This window comes from Aotus nancymaae, unplaced genomic scaffold (assembly GCF_030222135.1).
Source record: "Aotus nancymaae isolate 86718 unplaced genomic scaffold, 86718_ANA_hifiasm-v0.15.2.pri h1tg000028l, whole genome shotgun sequence".
Lineage (NCBI taxonomy): Eukaryota > Metazoa > Chordata > Mammalia > Primates > Aotidae > Aotus > Aotus nancymaae.
The window spans coordinates 12,575,688-12,597,480 of record NW_026988441.1 but is presented as its reverse complement, the minus strand read 5'-3'; the positions used below and the strand labels follow the sequence as shown (position 1 = coordinate 12,597,480).

General features: G+C 55.2%; 1 protein-coding gene across 4 annotated transcripts in view; it reads right to left on the bottom strand.

Annotated features, from left to right (window-relative positions):
• Nucleotides 1-705: 705 nt before the first annotated feature.
• The window catches only part of ATP1A3 (ATPase Na+/K+ transporting subunit alpha 3), a 32,334-nt gene continuing 11,246 nt past the window's right edge, over nt 706-21,793 (bottom strand). For all 4 annotated transcript variants that reach the window (XM_064381232.1, XM_064381233.1, XM_064381231.1 and 1 more), the window contains exons 7-23: nt 21,578-21,695; nt 21,191-21,459; nt 17,093-17,291; nt 16,907-17,016; nt 16,687-16,821; nt 13,214-13,406; nt 12,779-12,954; nt 12,563-12,699; nt 10,776-10,926; nt 10,122-10,290; nt 6,598-6,752; nt 6,393-6,516; nt 5,669-5,814; nt 5,026-5,156; nt 3,866-3,967; nt 3,455-3,546; nt 706-1,084 (exon numbers count right to left, since the gene is read on the bottom strand). In XM_064381232.1, the coding sequence (XP_064237302.1) occupies nt 1,056-1,084; nt 3,455-3,546; nt 3,866-3,967; nt 5,026-5,156; nt 5,669-5,814; nt 6,393-6,516; nt 6,598-6,752; nt 10,122-10,290; nt 10,776-10,926; nt 12,563-12,699; nt 12,779-12,954; nt 13,214-13,406; nt 16,687-16,821; nt 16,907-17,016; nt 17,093-17,291; nt 21,191-21,459; nt 21,578-21,695 (2,436 nt within the window). In that variant the 3' untranslated portion in view covers nt 706-1,055. The remainder of the gene's footprint in view (nt 1,085-3,454; nt 3,547-3,865; nt 3,968-5,025; nt 5,157-5,668; nt 5,815-6,392; nt 6,517-6,597; nt 6,753-10,121; nt 10,291-10,775; nt 10,927-12,562; nt 12,700-12,778; nt 12,955-13,213; nt 13,407-16,686; nt 16,822-16,906; nt 17,017-17,092; nt 17,292-21,190; nt 21,460-21,577; nt 21,696-21,793) is intronic.

Sequence of the window (21,793 nt, the reverse complement as noted above, 5' to 3'; positions counted from 1 at the left end):
TTTAGTAGAGACTGGGTTTTGACATGTTGGCCAGGCTGGTCTCAAACTCCTCACCTCATGTGACCTGCCCACCTTGGCCTCCCAAAGTCCTGGGATTACAGGCAGGAGCCACTGCGCCCGGCCTGCAGATGCAATTTTAAAAAATCATTGAGCTGTACCTTTAAGATGTGTGCACTTCCCTGTATGACAGTTTATTTCAATAAAAAGAGAGAATACCATAGTGACCTAGAACTTTGGACAGCTTTAGTTCAAATCTCAAATCTCAGATTTGTCTCTTCTTAGCTGTGTGACCTTGGGCAAATCACTTCCCCTCTCTGTGCACATTTAATGCACTCCTTGTATAGAGTGCTTAGAAGTGGGCAGAGCACACAGCGGACACTCAGTGAATCACTGTCATCACCATCATCATCGTCATTGTGTCCCCTGGGTCCTACTCCTATACGAGAGGTTCCCCGTTACCATCCCACGTCTGCTTCCCTCCCTCTCCTCTGTTCTGGTTCCACAATCCCATCACCTGGCAAATTCAAGCTGCTCTGACTTTCATGGAGTTGAAAACTCAGATGGCTCTGAGATTCCGTGACTTCCAAGCCAGTGCCGGGCTAAGTTCCTGGGGTTTTGAGAATCACCTGGCAGTGCGCCCCAGCAGAGGGGATGCTGTCCCAGCCGCAGCCCCCACCCAGAAGGCAGGCACGACACACACACCACTTCTCTCTCCCCAGTGATATATTTGATAATTGTCCAGAACCAGAGATGGCATCAGCTGGGGGGCTGAGGGGGAGTAAAAAAGAGCCCAGGGAGGTGGTTGGGGCCAGAGGAAGGGATGGAGGGATGAGGAGAGGGAGAGAAACTGACGCAGAAGAGGGAGGAGAGAGGCGAGGGGCAGGGGAGAGAAGCCAGCCAGAGTGGGGGCGGCAGGAGATTGTAGAGGGCGTAGGGGCCACGGTGGGGCCATGGGGAGAGAGGGCCCCTCCCCCAGAATACAAAATGCGGGGGACTGGCGGGGGCTGTCCTGGGCTTGGGGGTGAGGAAGAAATGGGCGATGTGGTGGGTTGAGGTCAGTAGTAGGTTTCCTTCTCCACCCAACCTGGAGAGACAAAGAAGGAAAGAAAGACACAGAGTAAGAGAGGGAGAGAGACCGGGAAGGCCAGCCACACAGCAGAGAGAGGGACAGAGAGGGAAGAGACCGGGAAGGCCAGCCACACAGCAGAGAGAGGGACAGAGAGGGAGAGAGACCGGGAAGGCCAGCCGCACAGCAGAGAGAGGGACAGAGAGGGAAGAGACCGGCAAGGACAGCCACACAGCAGAGAGAGGGACAGAGAGGGAGAGAGACCGGGAAGGCCAGCCGCACAGCAGAGAGAGGGACAGAGAGGGAAGAGACCGGCAAGGACAGCCACACAGCAGAGAGAGGGACAGAGAGGGAAGAGACTGGGAAGGCCAGCCACACAGCAGAGAGAGGGACAGAGAGGGAGAGAGACCAGGAAAGCCAGCAGCACAGCAGAGAGAGGGACAGAGAGGAAGAGAGACCGGGAAGGTCAGTCGTACAGCAGAGACAGGGACAGAGAGGGAGAGAGACCGGGAAGGTCAGCCACACAGCAGAGAGAGGGACAGAGAGGGAGAGAGACCAGGAAGGCCAGCAGCACAGCAGAGAGAGGGACAGAGAGGGAAGAGACCGGCAAGGCCAGCCACACAGCAGAGAGAGGGACAGAGAGGGAAGAGACCGGCAAGGCCAGCCACACAGCAGAGAGAGGGACAGAGAGGGAAGAGACTGGCAAGGCCATCCGCACAGCAGAGAGAGGGACAGAGAGGGAGAGAGACCGGGAAGGCCAGCCACACAGCAGAGACAGGGACAGAGAGGGAAGAGACTGGCAAGGCCAGCCGCACAACAGAGAGAGGGACAGAGAGGGAGAGAGACCGGGAAGGCCAGCCACACAGCAGAGAGAGGGACAGAGAGGGAGAGAGACCAGGAAGGCCAGCAGCACAGCAGAGAGAGGGAGAGAGACCGGGAAGGCCAGCCGCACAGCAGAGAGAGGGAGAGAGACCGGGAAGGCCAGCCACACAGCAGAGAGAGGGACAGAGAGGGAGAGAGACCGGGAAGGCCAGCCGCACAGCAGAGAGAGGGAGAGAGACCGGGAAGGCCAGCCGCACAGCAGAGAGAGGGAGAGAGACCGGGAAGGCCAGCCGCACAGCAGAGAGAGGGAGAGAGACCGGGAAGGCCAGCCGCACAGCAGAGAGAGGGAGAGAGACCGGGAAGGCCAGCCACACAGCAGAGAGAGGGACAGAGAGGGAAGAGACTGGCAAGGCCAGCCGCACAGCAGAGAGAGGGACAGAGAGGGAGAGAGACCGGGAAGGCCAGCCACACAGCAGAGAGAGGGACAGAGAGGGAGAGAGACCAGGAAGGCCAGCAGCACAGCAGAGAGAGGGAGAGAGACCGGGAAGGCCAGCCGCACAGCAGAGAGAGGGAGAGAGACCGGGAAGGCCAGCCACACAGCAGAGAGAGGGACAGAGAGGGAGAGAGACCGGGAAGGCCAGCCGCACAGCAGAGAGAGGGAGAGAGACCGGGAAGGCCAGCCGCACAGCAGAGAGAGGGAGAGAGACCGGGAAGGCCAGCCGCACAGCAGAGAGAGGGAGAGAGACCGGGAAGGCCAGCCGCACAGCAGAGAGAGGGAGAGAGACCGGGAAGGCCAGCCACACAGCAGAGAGAGGGACAGAGAGGGAAGAGACTGGCAAGGCCAGCCGCACAGCAGAGAGAGGGACAGAGAGGGAGAGAGACCAGGAAGGCCAGCCGCACAGCAGAGACAGGGACAGAGAGGGAAGAGACTGGCAAGGCCAGCCGCACAGCAGAGAGAGGGACAGAGAGGGAGAGAGACCGGGAAGGCCAGCCGCACAGCAGAGAGAGGGACAGAGAGGGAGAGAGACGGGGAAGGCCAGCCGCACAGCAGAGAGAGGGAGAGAGACCGGGAAGGCCAGCCGCACAGCAGAGAGAGGGACAGAGAGGGAAGAGACCGGCAAGGCCAGCCACACAGCAGAGACAGGGACAGAGAGGGAAGAGAGACCGGGAAGGCCAGCTGCACAGCAGAGAGAGGGACAGAGAGGGAGAGAGACCGGGAAGGCCAGCCGCACAGCAGAGAGAGGGACAGAGAGGGAGAGAGACCGGGAAGGCCAGCTGCACAGCAGAGACAGGGACAGAGAGGGAGAGAGACCGGGAAGGCCAGCCACACAGCAGAGAGAGGGACAGAGAGGGAAGAGACTGGCAAGCCCAGCAGCACAGCAGAGACAGGGACAGAGAGGGAGAGAGACCGGGAAGGCCAGCCGCACAGCAGAGAGAGGGACAGAGAGGAGACCCGGAGAGACGGGAAGAGCGAGAAGAGTGGGATCCGGGTGGCAGAGCCATCCACAGGGTAAACGGACCCTGCTGCCCCCCGCCTCCATCGGCTGCCTCGCCGAGCCCCCTCACCCCCGGGGTTCCTGCGCAGGATGAGTTTGCGGATTTCATCGTAGACGAAGATGAGGAAACTGTAGGGGAAGGCACAGAACCACCAGCTGGGCCTGCGGAGGGGAGAGCAGGAGGTCGTTAAGTGTGGGGCCCTAAGGAGAGGCAGAGCTCCAGGGGACAGGAGGGGATGCTGCAGGGCAGTCTCCCAGGATCCTTCATGCTCACAGGTCGGGGGTGCCCTGAGCGGGGCTGGGCCTGGGGACTTCAGAGTACCCCGTGGTGAGAGCTGCCCATCAGGGAGGCTGGGGGGCATCAGAATGGGGGATTGCAGTGAGGACACCAGGGGAGGTGGGGCCTGAGGTCCAGGCAGAACCGATGGGAAGGGTCCATGGCGGGCGGTGGCTTGGGCAGGGCTGGGGCCGGGGCACTCACTTGAGAGGGTACATGCGCAGGGCCACGTCCATGCCAGGGCAGTAGGACAGGAAGGCAGCCAGGGCTGTCTCCTCAAACAGCCCAAAGATCAGGATCTTGTTCCTGGAGGCACAGAAGGGCAGGGCTGGGCGCAGAAAGCACCCACCCTGCACCCCCACCCCGCAGAGACAGGGAGAGGCACAGTGCAGACACCCAGAGATGGCTGCACAGACACAGAGACAGAGATGCAGAGACATAGGGAGAGAGACAGAGATGGGGAGATGCAGATAGAGGTAGAGTGACGGTGACACAGAGAGACAGACAGGGACAGACACGGGGACAGACAGAGACAGGGACAGACACAGAGAGGTAGCGGTACAAAAAGGAAAGGCCAAGGGCACCTCCACCACAGACACCCACAGAGGCTGAGAGAATCCAGGACATATGGGACCCCTTGAGAGAAAATCAGTGCAGTGGCAAAATCCAAAATGGGCCGGGTGCAGCGGCTCACGCCTGTAATCCCAGCACTTTGGGAGACCGAGGTGGGAGGATCACTTGAGGCCAGGAGTGTGAGACCAACCTGGGCAACGTAGGGAGACCTGGTCTCTACAAAAAATTAAAATTAGGCCGAGCACAGTGGCTCACGCCTGTAATCCCAGCACTTTGGGAGGCTGAGGTGGGCAGGTTGCCTGCGCTCAGGAGTTCGAGACCAGCTTGGGCAACATGGTGAAACCCCGTCTCTACTAAAAACACAAAAAATTAGCCAGACGTGGTGGTGCACACCTGTAATCCCAGCTACTCGGGAGGCTGAGGCACGAGAATCACTTGAACCCAGGAGGAGGAGGTTGCAGTGAGCCGAGATGGCGCCACTGCACTCCAGGCTGGGTGACAGAGAAAGACTCTGTATCTAAATAAATAAATATTAGTCGTATATGGTGTGGTTCGTCTGTAATCTCAGCTACTCAGGGCGCTGAGGTGGGAGAATCGTTTGGGCCCAGGAGGTCGAGGCTGCAGTGAGCTATGATTGCACCACTAAACTTCAGCCTGGGCGACAGAGTGAGGCTCTGCCTCAGTGAAACAAAATAACAAAAAAACAAAGCAAGGACACAGGAGGAGGGACACAGACAGACACTCGGACAGGATGGATGGCTGGACAGCCACCGCGTGCCCCCTGCCCTCACTTCATGCCCTGCTGGAAGACTGAGTTCCTCCGGGTCTTGCAGATGATCAGATCGGCCCACTGGACGACCACAATGCTCACGAAGAAGGCCGTGTGGCAGGTGAACTCCACCACCTTCCTCTGCTCGTATGTCTGCAGGAGCAGTGGCCGGGCCACGGCCCGTCAGCCAGTGGCACTGCAGCCCCAGCCACCATCCCGATGATGTTCTGGTGCTCCTTGCCCCACCCTACCCTGCTTGGGGTCCCCAGGGCCTCAGATGCGGCTTCCTTCTGAGGGCTCATAATCCTGAGGGAGGCGTCAGGAGATGTACATGGCAGGAGAAAGGTTAATGGCAATCTCATCGTCCACCAGGGGCCAGGGATAAGGAAGAGGACCCTGTGGGCCTCCTGAGGCAGACAGACAACAGCCGGGCTTTGAAGGGACAGACAAAGGTGGGGAAGAAGGCCTGGCAGGGCAGAGAGCTCGGGAAGGAGGCTCCAGACAGGCGGGACCAAGGGCGCCCAGGAAGCCCCGTGTGGCCAGCAAAGGCCTTGACGCTGCCATGGGGGACTGAGGGGCCATTGTAGGAAGTGGCTGTGCATGGCTGGGACAGCTCGGCCTGGGGATCTATGGTGGGCAGGGACATGGCACCCTGCCCCACTCACCCACTGCTGCCCATAACTGTCCTCCAGGTCATTGACAGTGCGGTCATCCCAGTTCAGCCGGATGCCCACCAGGTTGCTGGGCAAGAAGCCATTTTCTGCCAGGATCACAAAGTAAGAGAAGAAGCCACCAAGAGCCTGGATCATTCCTGGGAGGAGGAGAGAGGGAACAGAGGAGAGGCTCAGGTTGGGGCCAGTAGCCAGTCCAGGGCATCTCCGAGGGTCCCGGAGGCCCCCTTGGGGAGCCCTATTATCTGAACACTGGTTCCCAGAGGGCGACCTGAGGTCTTGGTGGTGAGACCCTGAGGTGGGTGAGCCACCTGGGACAGGGGCTTTGGAGAGGGGGATCTCCCAGAGGGAAAACCCAGAACCCCTCTCCCACCTGACCCAGACCACCTAAACATCATGAATTCTTGGAGGATCCCCACCTTGAGCGCCCTTCGCAGGAATGACCTCCCCAGTCCTGGGACCACCACCATGAAGCCTTTGCTTGCTGGGACAGCCCCTAAGGGTGGCTGCTCCACACCTCTGGGGCTCTGCACACATCAGCAGCAGAGAGGAGGAGGCGGAGAAGGACTGGTGCAGGCCCTGCCCTCAGCTCAATGGCTGGTCCTGTCCATGTCTGCTCCCCTGAGTCAATGCCAGGGTCCCAAGCATCCATGGTGACCCAGGTGCTGCTCTAGGCCCGACACCGGGGTGTAAGGAGGTGGAGTCCCCGGTGCCTCACCAATCTGCCCGTAGGCCATGCTGATGAGTCTCTCATTGACCAGCTTGTCCGTCCGTGGGTTCCTGGGCTGTCTCTTCATGATGTCGCTTTCGGCAGCCTCGTAGGCCAGTGAGATGGCAGGGACCTGGGCAGGGGAGGCCAGGTGAGCTGGGGGGCTGGGAGGACTCCACCCTCCCGGGGCCCAGGGATGGCCTCCAGGGCTCACCATGTCGGTGCCCAGGTCAATGCAGAGGATGGTGATGGTGCCCAGGGGCAGTGGGATGTTGGCCATGATGAACAGCAGGAAGGGCGTGATCTCCGGGATGTTGCTGGTCAGGGTGTAGGCAATGGACTTCTTCAGGTTGTCAAAGATCAGGCGGCCTGTGGCACGGATGGGCTCAGAGCAGGTGCCCATGCCAGGGAGGCCTACTCCCTCTGCCCCTCCTCCCCCAGTTCAGCGTCCTTTTCTACTCTCCAGCCCCACCATTTGTTTTCTTTTTTGAGACAGGGTCTCACTCTGTTGCCCAGGCTGCAGTGCAGTGACATAATCAGGGCTCACTGCAGCCTCAACTCCCAGGCTCAAGTGATCCTCTTCCCTCAGCCTCCCATGTAGTTAAGACTACAGGCACGCGACACCACGCCCAGCTAATATTTGTATTTTTAGTAGAGACAGGGTTTCACCATGTTGACCAGGCTAGTCTAGAACTCTTGACCTCATGATCCGCCTGCCTCAGCTTCCCAAAGTGCTGGGATTACAGGTGAGAGTCACCACACCCGGCTGACTTCTAGGTTTTATATCCAAAAGAGGGGAAGATTGTTTATGTTCACCGAAAAGCAAGTACTAGAATGTTCACCGTAGCATCACTCATCATAGTCGAAAGCCAGAGCCAACCCCACGTCCATCAACAGGTGAGGGGTAAATAAACCACAGTACATCACGCAGTCAAATACCACACAGCAAGAAGGAGTGAGCTACGGACATACAACTCCACAGCTGAACCTCGGATCCCGTGCTGAGTGACACAAGCCAGAGACAGAAGCATTCATACCATACGACTCCATCCGGAACAGGCTCAGTACCCATCTCTGGGCTAAAAGTCAGGATAGTGGTTATTTCTAGGAGTAGGGATATAGACTGGAACAGGGGCAGACGACACCCGAATAGGGGCTGGAACGGCTCTTTATCTTGACTGGGGTCTGGTGATTGCATGGGTGGTACATGTGTAAAAATTTATACACCCTGTCTGGTTGAATATTTCATTGAGATATAATATGCCCAACTCACTATATGCATGCTATATCGCAATAAACAGATGCCCGCCACCACACCAGGCTAAGTTTTGTATTTTTAGTAGAGATGGGGTTTCACTATGTTGGACAGGATGGTCTTAATCTCCTGACCTCAGGCAATTCTCCCGCATTGGCCTCTCAAAGTGCTGGGATTATAGGTGTGAGCCACTACGCCCAGCTGTAATTTTTTAATGTTTTTATAGAGATGAGGTCTTAATTTGTTGTACAGGCAGGTCTTGGACTCCTGGGCTTAAGCTATCCTCCCACCTTGGTCTCCCAAAGTGCTGGGATTGCAGGCGTGAGCCCTGTGCCCAGCCCCTGATGGAAGTTAGACATTTCTTCCCTCCCTTCAGAGAGGCCTTCCCTATCCACCCCATCTGGCAGGACTCTCATTATTATCTATCACGGTGGCCTGGTGGCCTGTTTTCTTCCGGGCATATATCACAATTTGTAATTATGTATCTGTTAACTTGTTTAAGCCTGTCTCTCCCGCCCCGTGAGAACAGGGATGGTGTCTGCTCTGCTCACAGCTGCCTCCCAAGCTTCCAGCATGATGCACCAGGTTCGGAAGGAGCCGATGCCTGTATCTGAGACAGTGTGTGCACTGTGTATGCTCAGATGTCTTGGGGAGGCCGAGTGTGGTGGCTCATGCCTGTAATCCCAGCAATCTGGGAGGCCAAGGTCGGGGGATCACTTCAGTTCAGGAGATCAAGACCAGCCAGGCCAACATGGTGAAACCCCATCTCTACTAAAAATACAAAACTTGGCTGGGTGCAGTGGCTCACGCCTGTAATCCCAGCACTTTGGGAGGCCAAGGTGGGTGGATCACGAGGTCAGGAGATCTAGACCAGCCTGGCCAACACAGTGAAACCCCGTCTCTACTAAAGATACAAAATAATTAGCTGGGCGTGGTGGCATGCACCTGTAATCCCGGCTACTCAGGAGTCTGAGGCAGGAGAATCGCTTGAACCCAGGAGGCAGAGGTTGCAGTGAGCCAACATAGTGCCATTGCACTCCAGCCTGGGTGACAGGGCGAGACTCCAGCTCAAAAAAAAAAAGGCCAGCCTGGGCAACATGGCAAAACCCCATCTCTACAAAATATTAAAAATCAGCCAGGTGTGGTGGTGCATATCTATAGCCTCAGCTACTTAGGGGCCTGAGGCAGGAGGATCAGTTAAGCCCAGGAGGTGGAGGCTGTAGTGAGCCAAGATCGTGCCACTGCACTCCATCTTGGGCAACCCTATCCCCACTCCCACCCCCCAAAAAATGTCTCTTGGGAGGATAAGAAAGTGTTAACCATGGTTTCCTCTGGGACGTAGGAGACAAGGGCTAAGGACATTTAATCTGTTACTCTGGGCTCAGCTTTGCTGTTTGAATTCTCTTTTACCAGGAACTACTTTTTACACCAGTGACATTTCAAATAAAAGAGAGAAACTGGAATAAAATGCACCAAGGCACGAACCATGATTATTTCTGGATGGTGAGGTTATGGGTGACTCCAATTTTTTCCTGAATGCTTTTCTGCATTTATCTATAATTATCATGAATTACTTTGATGATCAGAATAAATCTGAATGTGAACCGGCCCTTCTGTGGCCCGTCAGGAGGTGGTGCCTGTCGGCTCTGCAGCCTACGCCCCCAGTGCCCCCGCCTCAGCAGCAACACCAGCCTCAAACTGCAGCCCTCACACCGCCTTGCCTGCATACCGGTTCCTCTGCCTGCGACTCGCTGGCACTGCTCTACGTGTACGTCCCAGTGTGGCCCCTGAATCGCTCAACCATCTCTGTCCACTCTGGGAAGCTCCCTCAACCCCTAGCCCAGGCTGGCAGAGGGGTCCCCTGAGGCCTCCCCCAGGGTCCCTGACTTCCCCCTGGTTAGGCTTGAGAACATATATATATTTGAGGCAAAATCTTGCTCTGTTGCCAGGCTGGAGTGCAGTGGCATGATCCCTGCTCACTGCAACCTCTACCTCCTGGGTTCAAGCGATTCCCCTGCCTCAGTCTCCTGAGTAGCTGAGATTACGGGCGCCCGACACGATGCCCAGCTAGTTTTTTGTATTTTAGTAGAGATGGGGTTTCACCATACTGGTCGGGATGGTCTTGATCTCCCGACCTCCTGATCCACCTGCCTCAACATCTCAAAGTGCTGGGATTATAGGCGTGAGCCACCGAGCCCCGCCTGAGAATATTTTTTAAAGTCTCCAAGTTGGCTTTACCTACCAGATGGGGCCTGTGCTGGATGATGTGGGGACCCAGCAATGTGTCAGCTTCAGTCCTGCCCAGGGGAGCTCCCCACCCCACAGGGAGGAAGACAGAAAAGGACAGCCTAAAGCTCCACCAGGGCCAGCGGGGGGCTGTGGTCTCTCGCACACATCCTCCTTCAGCCCTGGCCAGTTCCCCTCGCCAGTCTCAGGCCTCCAGGAGTGACCCTGGTCTCCAGGGCTGCCCCTGGCCAACTCACCCTCTTCCACCCCTGTGACGATGGAGGCAAAGTTGTCATCCAGCAGGATCATGTCGGCTGCCTGCTTAGAGACATCAGAGCCAGCGATGCCCATGGCCACCCCAATGTCGGCCTTCTTCAGAGCGGGGGAGTCGTTCACACCATCCCCAGTCACAGCCACGATTGCACCCTGGAGGGAGAGAGGGTAAGGATGACTCTCAGAACCAGGCCCAAGAGCCTCCTTCCTCAGATTCAGAAGCCCAAGACCCCAGCCCCCTCCTCCCTCAGACCCAGGAGTCCAGGCCCCCAGCCCCTCCTCCCTCAGTCCCAGGAATCCAGGCCCCCAGCCCCTCCTCCCTCAGACTCAGGAATCCAGGCCCCAGCCCCTCCTCCCTCAGACCCAGGTGTCCAGGCCCCAGCCCCTCCTCCCTCAGACCCAGGGGTCCAGGTCCCCAGCCCCTTCTCCCTCTGACACAAGAGTCCAGGCCTCAGCCCCTCCTCCCTCAGACCCAGGGGTCCAGACCCCCAGCCCCTCCTCCCTCAGACCCAGGGGTCCAGGCCCCAGCCCCTCCTCCCTCAGACTCAGGAGTCCAGGTCCCCAGCCCCTCCTCCCTCAGCCCCAGTGAGGACCAAGAGTGAAGGCCCTGTCCTCTCCTCTGCGAGAGCACAGCCCACCTGTCTCTGACAGCCCTCCACAATGATGAGCTTCTGCTGGGGGGACGTGCGGGCGAAGACGATCTCAGTGTGATTCTGCAGGATCTCATCGATTTGCTCGGTGGTGAAGTCCTTGAGGTCGGTGCCATGGATCACACAGGCCTTGGCATCCCTGGGAAGAGCAGAGAGGGTGACGGCTGAGGTCGGGGTGCGTGAGAAGTGGTGAAGTGACCCCTAAGGGACAAAGAGACAGATGGGCCAGCCCCATAGCCAGGAGAGCCAGAGGACCAGGGGCTGGGGTAAGGGGCCTCGGGAGAAGCAGGGGAGAAGGGGACTACTGCAGCAGGGCGTGCGGGAATGCCTGAGGAAGGACTTCGGGGCAGTGGATTCAGTTACTTATTTACTATTTATTTATTTTTATTTTTTTATTTTTTTTCCAAGACAGAGTCTTGCTCTGTCGCCGAGGCTGGAGTGCAGTGGCGAGATTTCAGCTCACGGCAACCTCCCGGGTTGAAGCAATTCTCCTGCCTCAGCCTCCCGAGTAGCTGAGACTACAGGCGAGCACCACCACGCTAGGCTAATTTTTGTATTTTTAGTAGAGATAGGGTTTCATCATGTTGGCCAGGAGTCTTGAACTCCTCACCTCAGGTGATCCACCTGTCTCAGCCTCCCAAAGTGCTGGGATTACAGGTGTGAGCCACCTTGCCCAGCCTATTTATTTTTGAGATGGAGTCTTGCTCTGTCACCCAGGCTGGAGGGCAGTGACACAATCTTGGCTCATTGCAACCTCTGCTTCCTGGGTTCAAGCAATTCTCCTGTCTCAGCCTCTCTAGTAGCTGGGATTATAGGTACCTGTCACCACGCCCGGCTATTTTTTTTTTTTAATTTTTTAATGGAGATGGGGTTTGGCCTTGTTGGCCAGGCTGGTCTTGAACTCCTGACCTTAAGTGATCCACCCGCCTTGGCCTCCCAAAATGCTGGGATTACAGGCATAAGTCAACACGCCTGGCCAAGGGGCAGTGGATTTAGAGGAACAGAGATACATGGACAAACAGAAGGAAGGCAGAGTCAGAGATAGGCATGAGGATGGGAAAACTGAAGAAGTCAGAAAAACAAAACAGAAAAGAGAGATATAAAGACAGGCAAAAAGAGAGACAGACACAGAGTACTGGGTTCCACTGAATCCTCTGAGATAGGAATTATCAGTAGCCCATTTTAGAGGTGGAGAAACTGAGGTTCATGGATGATAAAGGACTTGCCCAATGTCACACAGCTCATGAGCAGTAAAAGCTGGGATGCAGGCCAGGTGCACTGGCTCACTCCTGTAATCCCAGCACTTTGGGAGGCTGAGGCAGGTGGATCACTTGAGGTCAGGAGTTCAAGACCAGCCTGGCCAACATGGTGAAACCCCATCTCTACTAAAAATACAAAAAAAAAATTAGCTGGGCGTGGTGGTGGATGCCTATAATCCTAGCTACTCGGGAGGCTGAAGTAGGAGAATTGCTTGAACCTGGGACAGGGAGGTTGAAGTGAGCTGAGATCTCACCACTGCACTCCAGCCTGGGCGACAGAGCGAGACTCCGTATCAAAAAAAAAAAAAAAAGCAAAAAAGCTGGGATGCCTGGCTACCTCTGTGACTGCAATGTCCCCACACCAGAGGGAGGGAGGGCCAGGACCCAGGGCCTGGTCCACGGAGGAGTCCCAGAAAGAACGGGACGTGCAGTTCAGAGAGAGGTGGGGGGAGGTGGTCCCCCTGTGGCGACACCTGAGAGGGATGTCCAGTGCCCTGGCTGGGATGGGTGGCTCACCGGGGATTGACCTGGCTGACGGGAATGTTGAGCCGGGCAGCAATGTCTTCCACGGTCTCGTTGCCCTCAGAGATGATGCCCACGCCCTTGGCAATGGCCTTGGCAGTGATGGGGTGATCGCCAGTGACCATGATGACCTGCAGGCATTGATTTTAGGCACGGCCTCCTTGCTCTCCTGAGCCTGGCCTGGCCTCCCCCAGCCACCCCAAGCCACACCTTGATGCCTGCGCTGCGACACTTGCCCACTGCATCAGGGACGGCTGCCCGGGGCGGGTCGATCATGGACATGAGGCCCACGAAGCAGAGGTTGTCTGTGGTGAAGTTCACGTCGTCGCAGTCGAAGGCAAAGCCCTTGGGGAACTGCTCCTCGGGCAAGTAGTAATGGCAGAAACCTGGCGGCAGGGAAGGGATTGCACATGAGGGTCCCAGCCTCGGGACCTCCAGGCCTCCACCCCATGCCCCTAGATGTCTGCATTGCCCACATTCCATCTCCCCATTAGCAAGACGGTAGGTCAGCACTCATTTCCTAGGATGCCTTGCCTTCTCATCCATTCATTCATTCATTCATGCATTCATTTACAGTCCATTCAACCCTCCTTGCCCTCTAGGGACCCCATAGCCAGCCCAGCACGTGCCCCAGCAGCCCCGCACCAAGCACGCGCTCGCCCAGGCCACCAAGCTCAAGGTAGGCGTTCTGGAAGGCCTCCTTCATCTCCTCATCCAGAGGCTGCTCCTTGCCCTGCAGCAGGATGGTGGAGCAGCGGTCCAGGATGCGTTCGGGGGCACCCTTCATCACTAGCAGGTATCGGTTGTCGTTGGGGTCCTCGGTCTCATGGATGGACAGCTGGGGACCGAACAGAGGGTGGCGTGCCTGAGCCACACAGACACTGGGAAGCTCCCTGCACCATCCTGTACCCAGTCCAGAGCCACGGGTTCCAGGATAGACCCACACCAGGACTCCCCCAGAGGGGAGACTTTCTCTCAGAGACTTCTGCTCATTCCTGTCCACTTCTATCTCACGGATTTTTTTTTTTTTGAGATGAAGTCTCAAAAAAAAAAAGTCTCTGTCACCCAGGCTAGAGTGCAGTGGCACAATCTTGGCTCCCTGCAACCTCTGCCTCCTGGGTTCAAGTGATTCTCCTGCCTCAGCCTCCCGAGCAGCTGGGATTACAGGCACCATCACCACACCCAGCTAACTTTTTTATTTTTAGTAGAGACAGGATTTCACCATGTTGACCAGGCTGGTCTCGAACTCCTGGCCTCAAGTGATCTGCCTGACTCAGCCTCTCAAAGTGCTGGGATAACTGGCATGAGCCACTGCACCTGCCTCTCCCAACCCCCCTGCCCTTTTTTTTAAGGGTCCTGGCCAGGTGCAGTGGCTCACACCTGTAATCCCAGCACTTTGGGAGACTGAGTTGGGCGGATCACCTGAGGTCAGGAGTTCGAGACCATCCTGACCAATACGGAGAAACCCCGTCTCTACTAAAAATACAAAATTAAGACCGGGCGCGGTGGCTCATGCCTATAATCCCAGCACTTTGGGAGGCCGAGATGGGTGGCTCACGAGGTCAAGAGATTGAGACCATCCTGGTCAACATGGTGAAACCCCGTCTCTACTAAAAATACAAAAATTAGCTGGGTATAGTGGCGCACGCCTGTAGTCCCAGCTACTCAGGAGGCTGAGGCAGGAGAATTGCCTGAACCCAGGAGGCGGAGGTTGTGGTGAGCCAAGATCGCGCCATTGCACTCCAGCCTGGGTAACAAGAGTAAAACTCCATCTCAAAAAAAAAAAAAAATACAAAATTAGTGGGGCATGGTGGTGCACGCTTGTAATCCCAGCTACTCAGGAGGCTGAGGCAGGAGAATCACTTGAATCTGGGAGGCAGAGGTTGTGGTGAGCTAAGATGGCGTTACCGCGCTCCAACCTAGGTGACAAGAATGAAACTGCATCTCAAAAAAAAAAAAAAAGAAAGAAAAAAAAGACAGGGTCTTGCTTTATGAACAGTGGCGAGATCACAGCTCACTGCAGCCTCAACCTCCCAGGCTCATTCGATCCTCCCACTTAGTCTCCCATGTAGCTGGGACCACAGGCGCACACCACCACACCTGGGTAATTTTTTGTAGAGACGTGATCTCCCAATGTTGCCCATGTGGGTCTCAATCTCCTGAGTTCAAGCTATCCTCCTGCCTCGGCCTCCTAGAGTGCTGGGATTACAGGCGTGAGCCACCACGCCCAGCCGTATGCTTCCATTTTTACGAAATGTCCAGAGTAGGCAAATCCATACAGACAGAAAGTAGGTTAGTGGTTGCTTAGGTCTGGGAGTGTGGGGGAGGAGGGGGCGGGTGACAGCTGAGTGATGTGGGGTTTCATTTTGGAGGTGCTGAAAACGCTCTAAAATTGACTATGTGGACGGCTGCCTATATCTGAGAATATACTAAAACTATTATACACTTAGATGGACAATCTATGGTATGTTAATTATATCTTAATAAAGTGATTTTAAAAGCTCTGAGTCAACTCCTGTCTCTCTTTGGCTCAGAGCCCCCTGGAGGCTTGTGTGCTCCTCAGAGTCACAGCCAAGTCCTCTCCATGCCTGTGGCCCGACAGGATCTGGCCAGCACCCACTGCTCCCAGCACGCTCCCTGGCTCCCGGCCCTTCTGCACTGGCTGGCTGGTGATCAGATGCTTCAGCACACTCCCGCCTCTGGGCCTTTGCACTGGCTGTGCCTGCCGCCCCAGCGCTCTTCCCCCAGACACCTGCAGGGATCCCACCCTCAGCACCACAACCACTACGATTACTTCCTCTTGCCTTTGTTATTGTCTGTCTTCTGGAACCAGAGCCTAAGTCCCAGAGAGGGGGTACTTGGTTTCACTAACTACTGCGTGTATACCCAGTAGCCAAAACAGAGCCTAACGTGGTGGCTGCTCAAAAAATGTTTGCTGAATGGGCCAGGCATGGTGGCTGATGCTTATCATCCCAGCACTTTGGGAGGCCAAGATGGGTGTATCACTTGAGATCAGGAGTTCGAGACCAGCCTGGCCAACATGGTAAAATCCCATCAATACTAAAAATACAAAAACTAGCTGGGCGTGGTGGTGCATGCCTCTAATTCAGCTACTCGGGAGCTGAGGCACAAGAATCACTTGAATCCGGGAGGCGGATGTTGCAGTGAGCCGAGATCGCAACACTGCATTCCAGCCTGGGCAAGAGCGAGAGTCTGTCTCAAAAAAAAATTTGCTGAATTGATTGAAAATTGCTGCTCTGCCCCAAGAGGTCTCCTGCTGGTTCCCACTCTCTGCTATAGGCAGATTTGTTTTGTTTTTTTTTTGAGACAGGGTCTCTCCCTGTCACCCAGGCTGGAGTGCAGTGCGTGATCTAGGCTCTCTGTAGCCTCAACCTCCCCGGCTCAGGCAGTCCTCCTGCCTCAGCTTCCCAAATAGACAACAGGCACATACCACTCCAGCTGGCTTTGTTTGTTTGTTTGTTTGTCTGTCTGAGACAGAGTTTCTCTCTTGTTGCCCAGGCTGGAGTGCAATGACACGATCTCGGCTCACCACAACTTTCCACCTCCCGGGTTCAAGAGACTCTCCAGCCTCGGCCTACTGAGTAGCTAGGATTACAGGCATGCGCCACCATGCCTGCCTAATTTTGTATTTTTAGTAGAGACAGGGTTTCTCCATGTTGGTCAGGCTGGTCTGGAACTCCTAACCTCAGGTGATCCACCTGCCTCAGTCTCCCAAAGTGCTGGTATAACAGGTGTGAGCCACCGCACCCAGCCCATACCTGGCTAATTAAAAAAAAATTGTACAGATGGGGTTTCACCATCTTGCCCAGGCTGGTCTTGAACTCTGGGCCTCAAGCGGTCCTCTGCCTCAGTCTCCCAAAGTGCTTGGGTTAGAGGCGTGAGCCGCCGCGCCCAGCCTGGGGGAAGAATATTCCTCAGCCTCTCACTCCAACAGGAATCTGGCTCCCACTCTCAAGTTCTCCCTGTTCCTCTCCCCACCAGGTGGGTATTATCATTCCCGTTTTACAGATAGGAAAATCAAGGCTCTATGGCACCTCTTTACAGGCATCATAGGAAACCTGAGGGCCAGGCTGGCTCTCCTGCAAAGCCCAGAGTACCTGGTATTTGTTGGTGGAATTGAAGGGAATCTCAGCCACTTTCTTGTTGCGCTCACGCATCAGCTTCACGGAGCCAGACGACAGCTCAATGCACTTAAGCAGGGCAGACTCAGAGGCATCCCCGGCCACATCCCTCTGCAGGGAGAGAGGGTCGTCAGAGGCGGGGCAATGGAGAGGAGGACACAGGTGGGGCCGAGGTGAGGCCAGCAGCTGAACCCACCTTGAGCACAGGAATGTTGTCCTGACCGCCCTTGAAGACAGCGCGATTGCAGAGCCCAGCGATGTGAGACAGGGCCACCCAGGTGTGTGAGCTCTTGTCAAATGAGGTCCCTGGGGGAGGCACGTGTGAGGACCAGGGGCTCCTGGAGCCAGCCCCCTATGGTCCCCGCCCAGGGCCTGCACTCACCTGACTGGTCCTCAGTAGTGTCAGCCTCGTGGATCTGGTTGTCAAACCACATGTGGGCAACCGTCATGCGGTTCTGAGTGAGGGTCCCCGTCTTGTCCGAGCAGATGGTGGATGTGGAGCCCAGAGTTTCCACAGCCTCCAGGTTCTTCACCAGGCAGTTCTTACGGGCCATACGCTTGGCGGTCAGCGTCAGACACACCTGGAGGATGAGCAGAGGCAGGAAAGTTACAGGGAGAAGCCCGGCAGCAGGGTTGGATGAGTGACATGAGGGCCACAGCCCAGCTGCCCAGCCCCTGGAGAATCCAGAGGGCCTAGAAAAGAACGAGGCGGCACCCAGAAATGCCACCCCCATGTTCAGACCAACAGAAACAGGGCAGTGATACCCAAAGATAGAGACTAGACTGTCCATAGCAGCCACATGCATAATAGTGTAAAATGGCCGAGTGTGGTGGCTCACATCTGTAATCCCGCACTTTGGGAGGCCGAGGCAGGCAGATCACGTGAGGTTGGGAGTTTGAGACCAGCCTGACCAACATGGAGAAACCCCGTTCTCTACTAAAAACACATAATTAGCCAGACGTGATGGTGCATGCCTATAATCCCAGCTACTTGGGAGGATGAGGCAGGAGAATCGCTTGAACCCAGGAGGTGGAGGTTGCAGTGAGTTGAGATCGTGCCATTGCACTCCAGCCTGGGCAACGAGAGTGACAATCAGTCTCAAAAAAAAAAAAAATGTAAAATGGCCAGGTGTGGTGGATCACGCCTGTAATCCCAACACTCTAAAAGGCCAAGGCACAAGGATTGAGTGAGCCAAGGAGTTTTTGAGACATGCCTGGGCAACACAGTGAGACCTCATCTCTACAGATTTTTTTTTTTTTTTAATTAGCCAGGCATGGTGGCATACACCTGTAGTCTTAGCTACTTGGGAAGCTCAGGCAGGAGGATCGCTTGAGCCCAGGAGTTCAAGTCTGCAGTGAACTACGATGGTACCACTGCACTCCAGCCTAGGTGACAGAGCAAGACCCTGTCTTAAAAACTGTCCAGGCCAGGTGCCGTGGCTCACGCCTGCAATCCCAGCACTTTGGGAGGCCAAGGTGGGTGCATCACTTGATATCAGGAGTTCGAGATGAGCCTGGCTAACATAGTGAAACCCCAACTCTACTAAAAGTACAAAAATTAGCTAGACGTGGTGATGCACATCTGTAATCTCAGCTACTTGGTAGGCTGAGGCATGAGAATCCCTTTAACCCAGGAGGCAGAGGTTGCAGTGATCCGAGATCGCAACAATGCACTCCAGCCTGGGCAATAGAGAGTGAGATTCTGACTCAAAAAAAAAATGTCCAAAACTGCAAACGACTCAGCTGTCCACTAACAGCAGAAAAGATAAATTGTGGATGATGGAATAGTATACATTGATAAAAACAAATACATTACTGCTACCCGCACCTGCACAGGTGAAGGTCAAAAACGTGTTTAGCCAAAAAGAGCCAGAAATGAGTTCATACTGAATTATTCCATTAACACAAAGCTTGAAAACAGGCAAAGTTAATCTATGCTGTTAGCAGCCAGATTAGGGGTTTCCCTTGGGTTGGCGGGGCAGGGGCTGAATAAGGTCTTGAGCTGATGTGACTGTGTTCAGTTTGCCAAAAATCATCAGACTATGTTCACAATATGTGCAATTCTTCGTGTGTAAAAATCCATTTGACATAGGGTAGCTTTCAACATGCTAATATGGAAAATATGGCAAACTTTTTTTTTCTTTTTTTTGAGACAGAGTCTCACTCCGTCACCAGGCGCCTGGCTGGAGTGCAGTGGCGCGACCTCGGCTCACTGCAACCTCTGCCTCCCGGATTCAAGTGATTCTCTTGCCTCAGCCTCCCGAGTAGCTGGAATTACAGGTGCCCGCCACCACGCCCAGCTAATTTTTGTATTTTTAGTAGAGACAGGATTTCACCATGTTGGCCAGGCTGGTCTTGAACTCCTGACCTCAAGTGATCCGCCCACCTCGATTTCCTAAAGTGCTGGGATTGCAGGCGTGAGTCACTCTGCCAGGCCCTAATATGGAAAACTTCATATAAAACATTAAGTAAAAGAATGAAGGAGGAGAATGGTATTTCCAGGATAGTCCCTGCCATGTACCTTGAAGACAGTATTTAGTCAATATTCTCACAGCTGTCAAGGGGACCTCGCAGAGAATGGACTTCTGGGATGAAGCTGGCAGCAAAGCAGCCAGAGGAAAACTTTAAAAAAGGTATTATTTTTTATTATTATTACTATTTTCTTGAGATGGAGTGTCCCTCTGTCACACAGGCTGGGGCGCAGTGGTGCTGCCTCAACCTCTCAGGCCAGACTCCCAAGTAGTTGGGTTACAGGCACATACCACCATGCCGGCTAATTTTTAATTTTTTTTTTAGACGGAGTCTCATGCTCTTGTCACCCAGGCTGGAGTGCAGTGGTGCGATCTTGGCTCACTGCAACCTCCGCCTCCCAGGTTCAAGTTATTCTCCCGCCTCAGCCTCCCGAGTAGCTCGGATTACAGGTGCTCACCACCACACCTGGCTAATTTTTGTATTATTAGTAGAGACAGGGTTTTCACCATGTTGGCCAAGCTGGTCTCGAACTCCTGACCTCAGGTGATCCACCCGCCTAGGCTTCCCAAAGTGCTGGGACTACAGGCGTGAGCCAGTCTTTAAATTTTTTTGTAGAGATGGTGGTCTCACTATGTTGTCCAGACTGGTCTGAAACTCCTGACCTCAATCAGTCCTCCTGCATCAGCCTCCCAGACTGTTGGGATTACAGGCGTGAGCCACTGTGCCAGGCCTATTACTTATTTTATTCATTCATTTTATTTTTTTAAATTTATTTTTCCTTTTTTTTTGTTTTTTTTTTTTTGAGACGGGGTTTCACCATGTTGGTCAGGCTGGTCTTGAACTCCCGACCTCAGGAGATCCGTGCATCTCAGCCTCCCAAAGTGCTGGGATTACAGGCATGAGCCTCCGAGCCTGACCTATTTATTTTTTGAGCAAGAGTTTCCCTCACATTGGCCAGGCTGGAGTGCAATGGCGTCATCTTGGCTCACTGCAACCTCCGCCTCCCAGGTTCAAGTGATTCTCTTGCCTCAGGCTCCCGAGTAGCTGGGATTACAGGCATGTGCCACCACGCCTTGCTAATTTTGTATTTTCAGTAGAGACAGGATTTCACTATGTTGGCCAGGCTGGTCTTAAACTCCTGACCTCAGGTGATCCTCCCGCCTTGGCCTCCCAAAGCGCTGGGATTACAAGCGTGAGCCACTGTGCCTGGCCTCGTTTATGTTTTTTAACTTGATGTATTCTTCAGACTTTTCATCATAAGCGAGCCGTTCTTCACTTTGTGAGTGAACTTAACAAGCAATAGGATTGCTGGCTCTTTATGACTCACCAGGGTTTCTCAACATGTTTGTTTGTTTCTTCTTTGATTGTTTGCTTTTTTTTTTTTTTTTAGACGGAGTTCCGCTCTTGTTACCCAGGCTGGAGTGCAATGGTGTGATCTCGGCTCACCGCAACCTCCGCCTCCTGGGTTCAGGCAATTCTCCTGCCTCAGCCTCCTGAGTAGCTGGGATTACAGGTACGCGCCACCATGCCCAGCTAATTTTTTGTATTTTTAGTAGAGACGGGGTTTCACCATGTTGACCAGGATGATCTCGATCTCTTGACCTCGTGATCCACCCGCCTCAGCCTCCTAAAGTGCTGGGATTACAGGCGTGAGCTACCGCGCCCGGCGATTGTTTGCTTTGTTAATGAGGCCATCTGAGTCAGGCCCCTTCTCACTCAGGATCTAGGAGGTTCAGTCCTCAGTGCCCAAGTTGTCTTTCACAAAAACACTGTGATCTAGGACCCCAGCCCCTCCTCCCTCAAACTCAGGAGCCCAGGCCCCCAGCCTCTCCTCCATCAGACTCAGCAGTCCAGGCCCTCAGCCCCTCCTCCCTCAGACTCAGGTGCCCAGGTCCCCAGCCCCTCCTCCACCAGACTCAGCAGTCCAGGCCCTCAGCCCCTCCTCCCTCAGACCCAAGAGCCCAGGCCCCTGGCCCCTCCCTGCCCAGACCCAGGAGCCTGGCCTTACCGTGACAGTGGCCAGCAGACCTTCTGGAACATTGGCCACAATGATGCCGATGAGGAAGATGACAGCCTCCAGCCAGGTGTACCCGAGAATGAGGGACAGGATGAAGAAGGAGACGCCCAGGAAGACAGCCACGCCGGTGATGAGCTGGATGAAGTGCTCAATCTCGATGGCGATGGGCGTCTTGCCCACCTCCAGCCCTGATGCCAGGGTGGCGATGCGGCCCATGACGGTGCGGTCGCCCGTGGCCACCACCACGCCCCGAGCTGTGCCTGCAGACCAAAGGGGTTAGGCTGAGGAGGGTGGCTCAGGGAGGTTAGAAGGCCCTGACCCCCTGAGACACGTCCCTCTGTCTGCCCCAGCTGCGTTTCTTCTTTGCACCCGCCTCACCTTCCACACAATTGGTGGAAAAGAAGGTGATGTTCCGAGTCTCCAAGGGGTTGTCGTGCGTGCAGTCGGGAGAGCGGGTCTGGGGCTCCGATTCGCCAGTCAAGGAGGAGTTGTCCACCTAGAGGCAAGCGCAGCAGAGACAGGGCTCAGTCTAGGGCCTGGGACAGGAGGGCATTTGCACAGGGGGCATGGGGCTGAAGCCCATGTGCCTGGAGA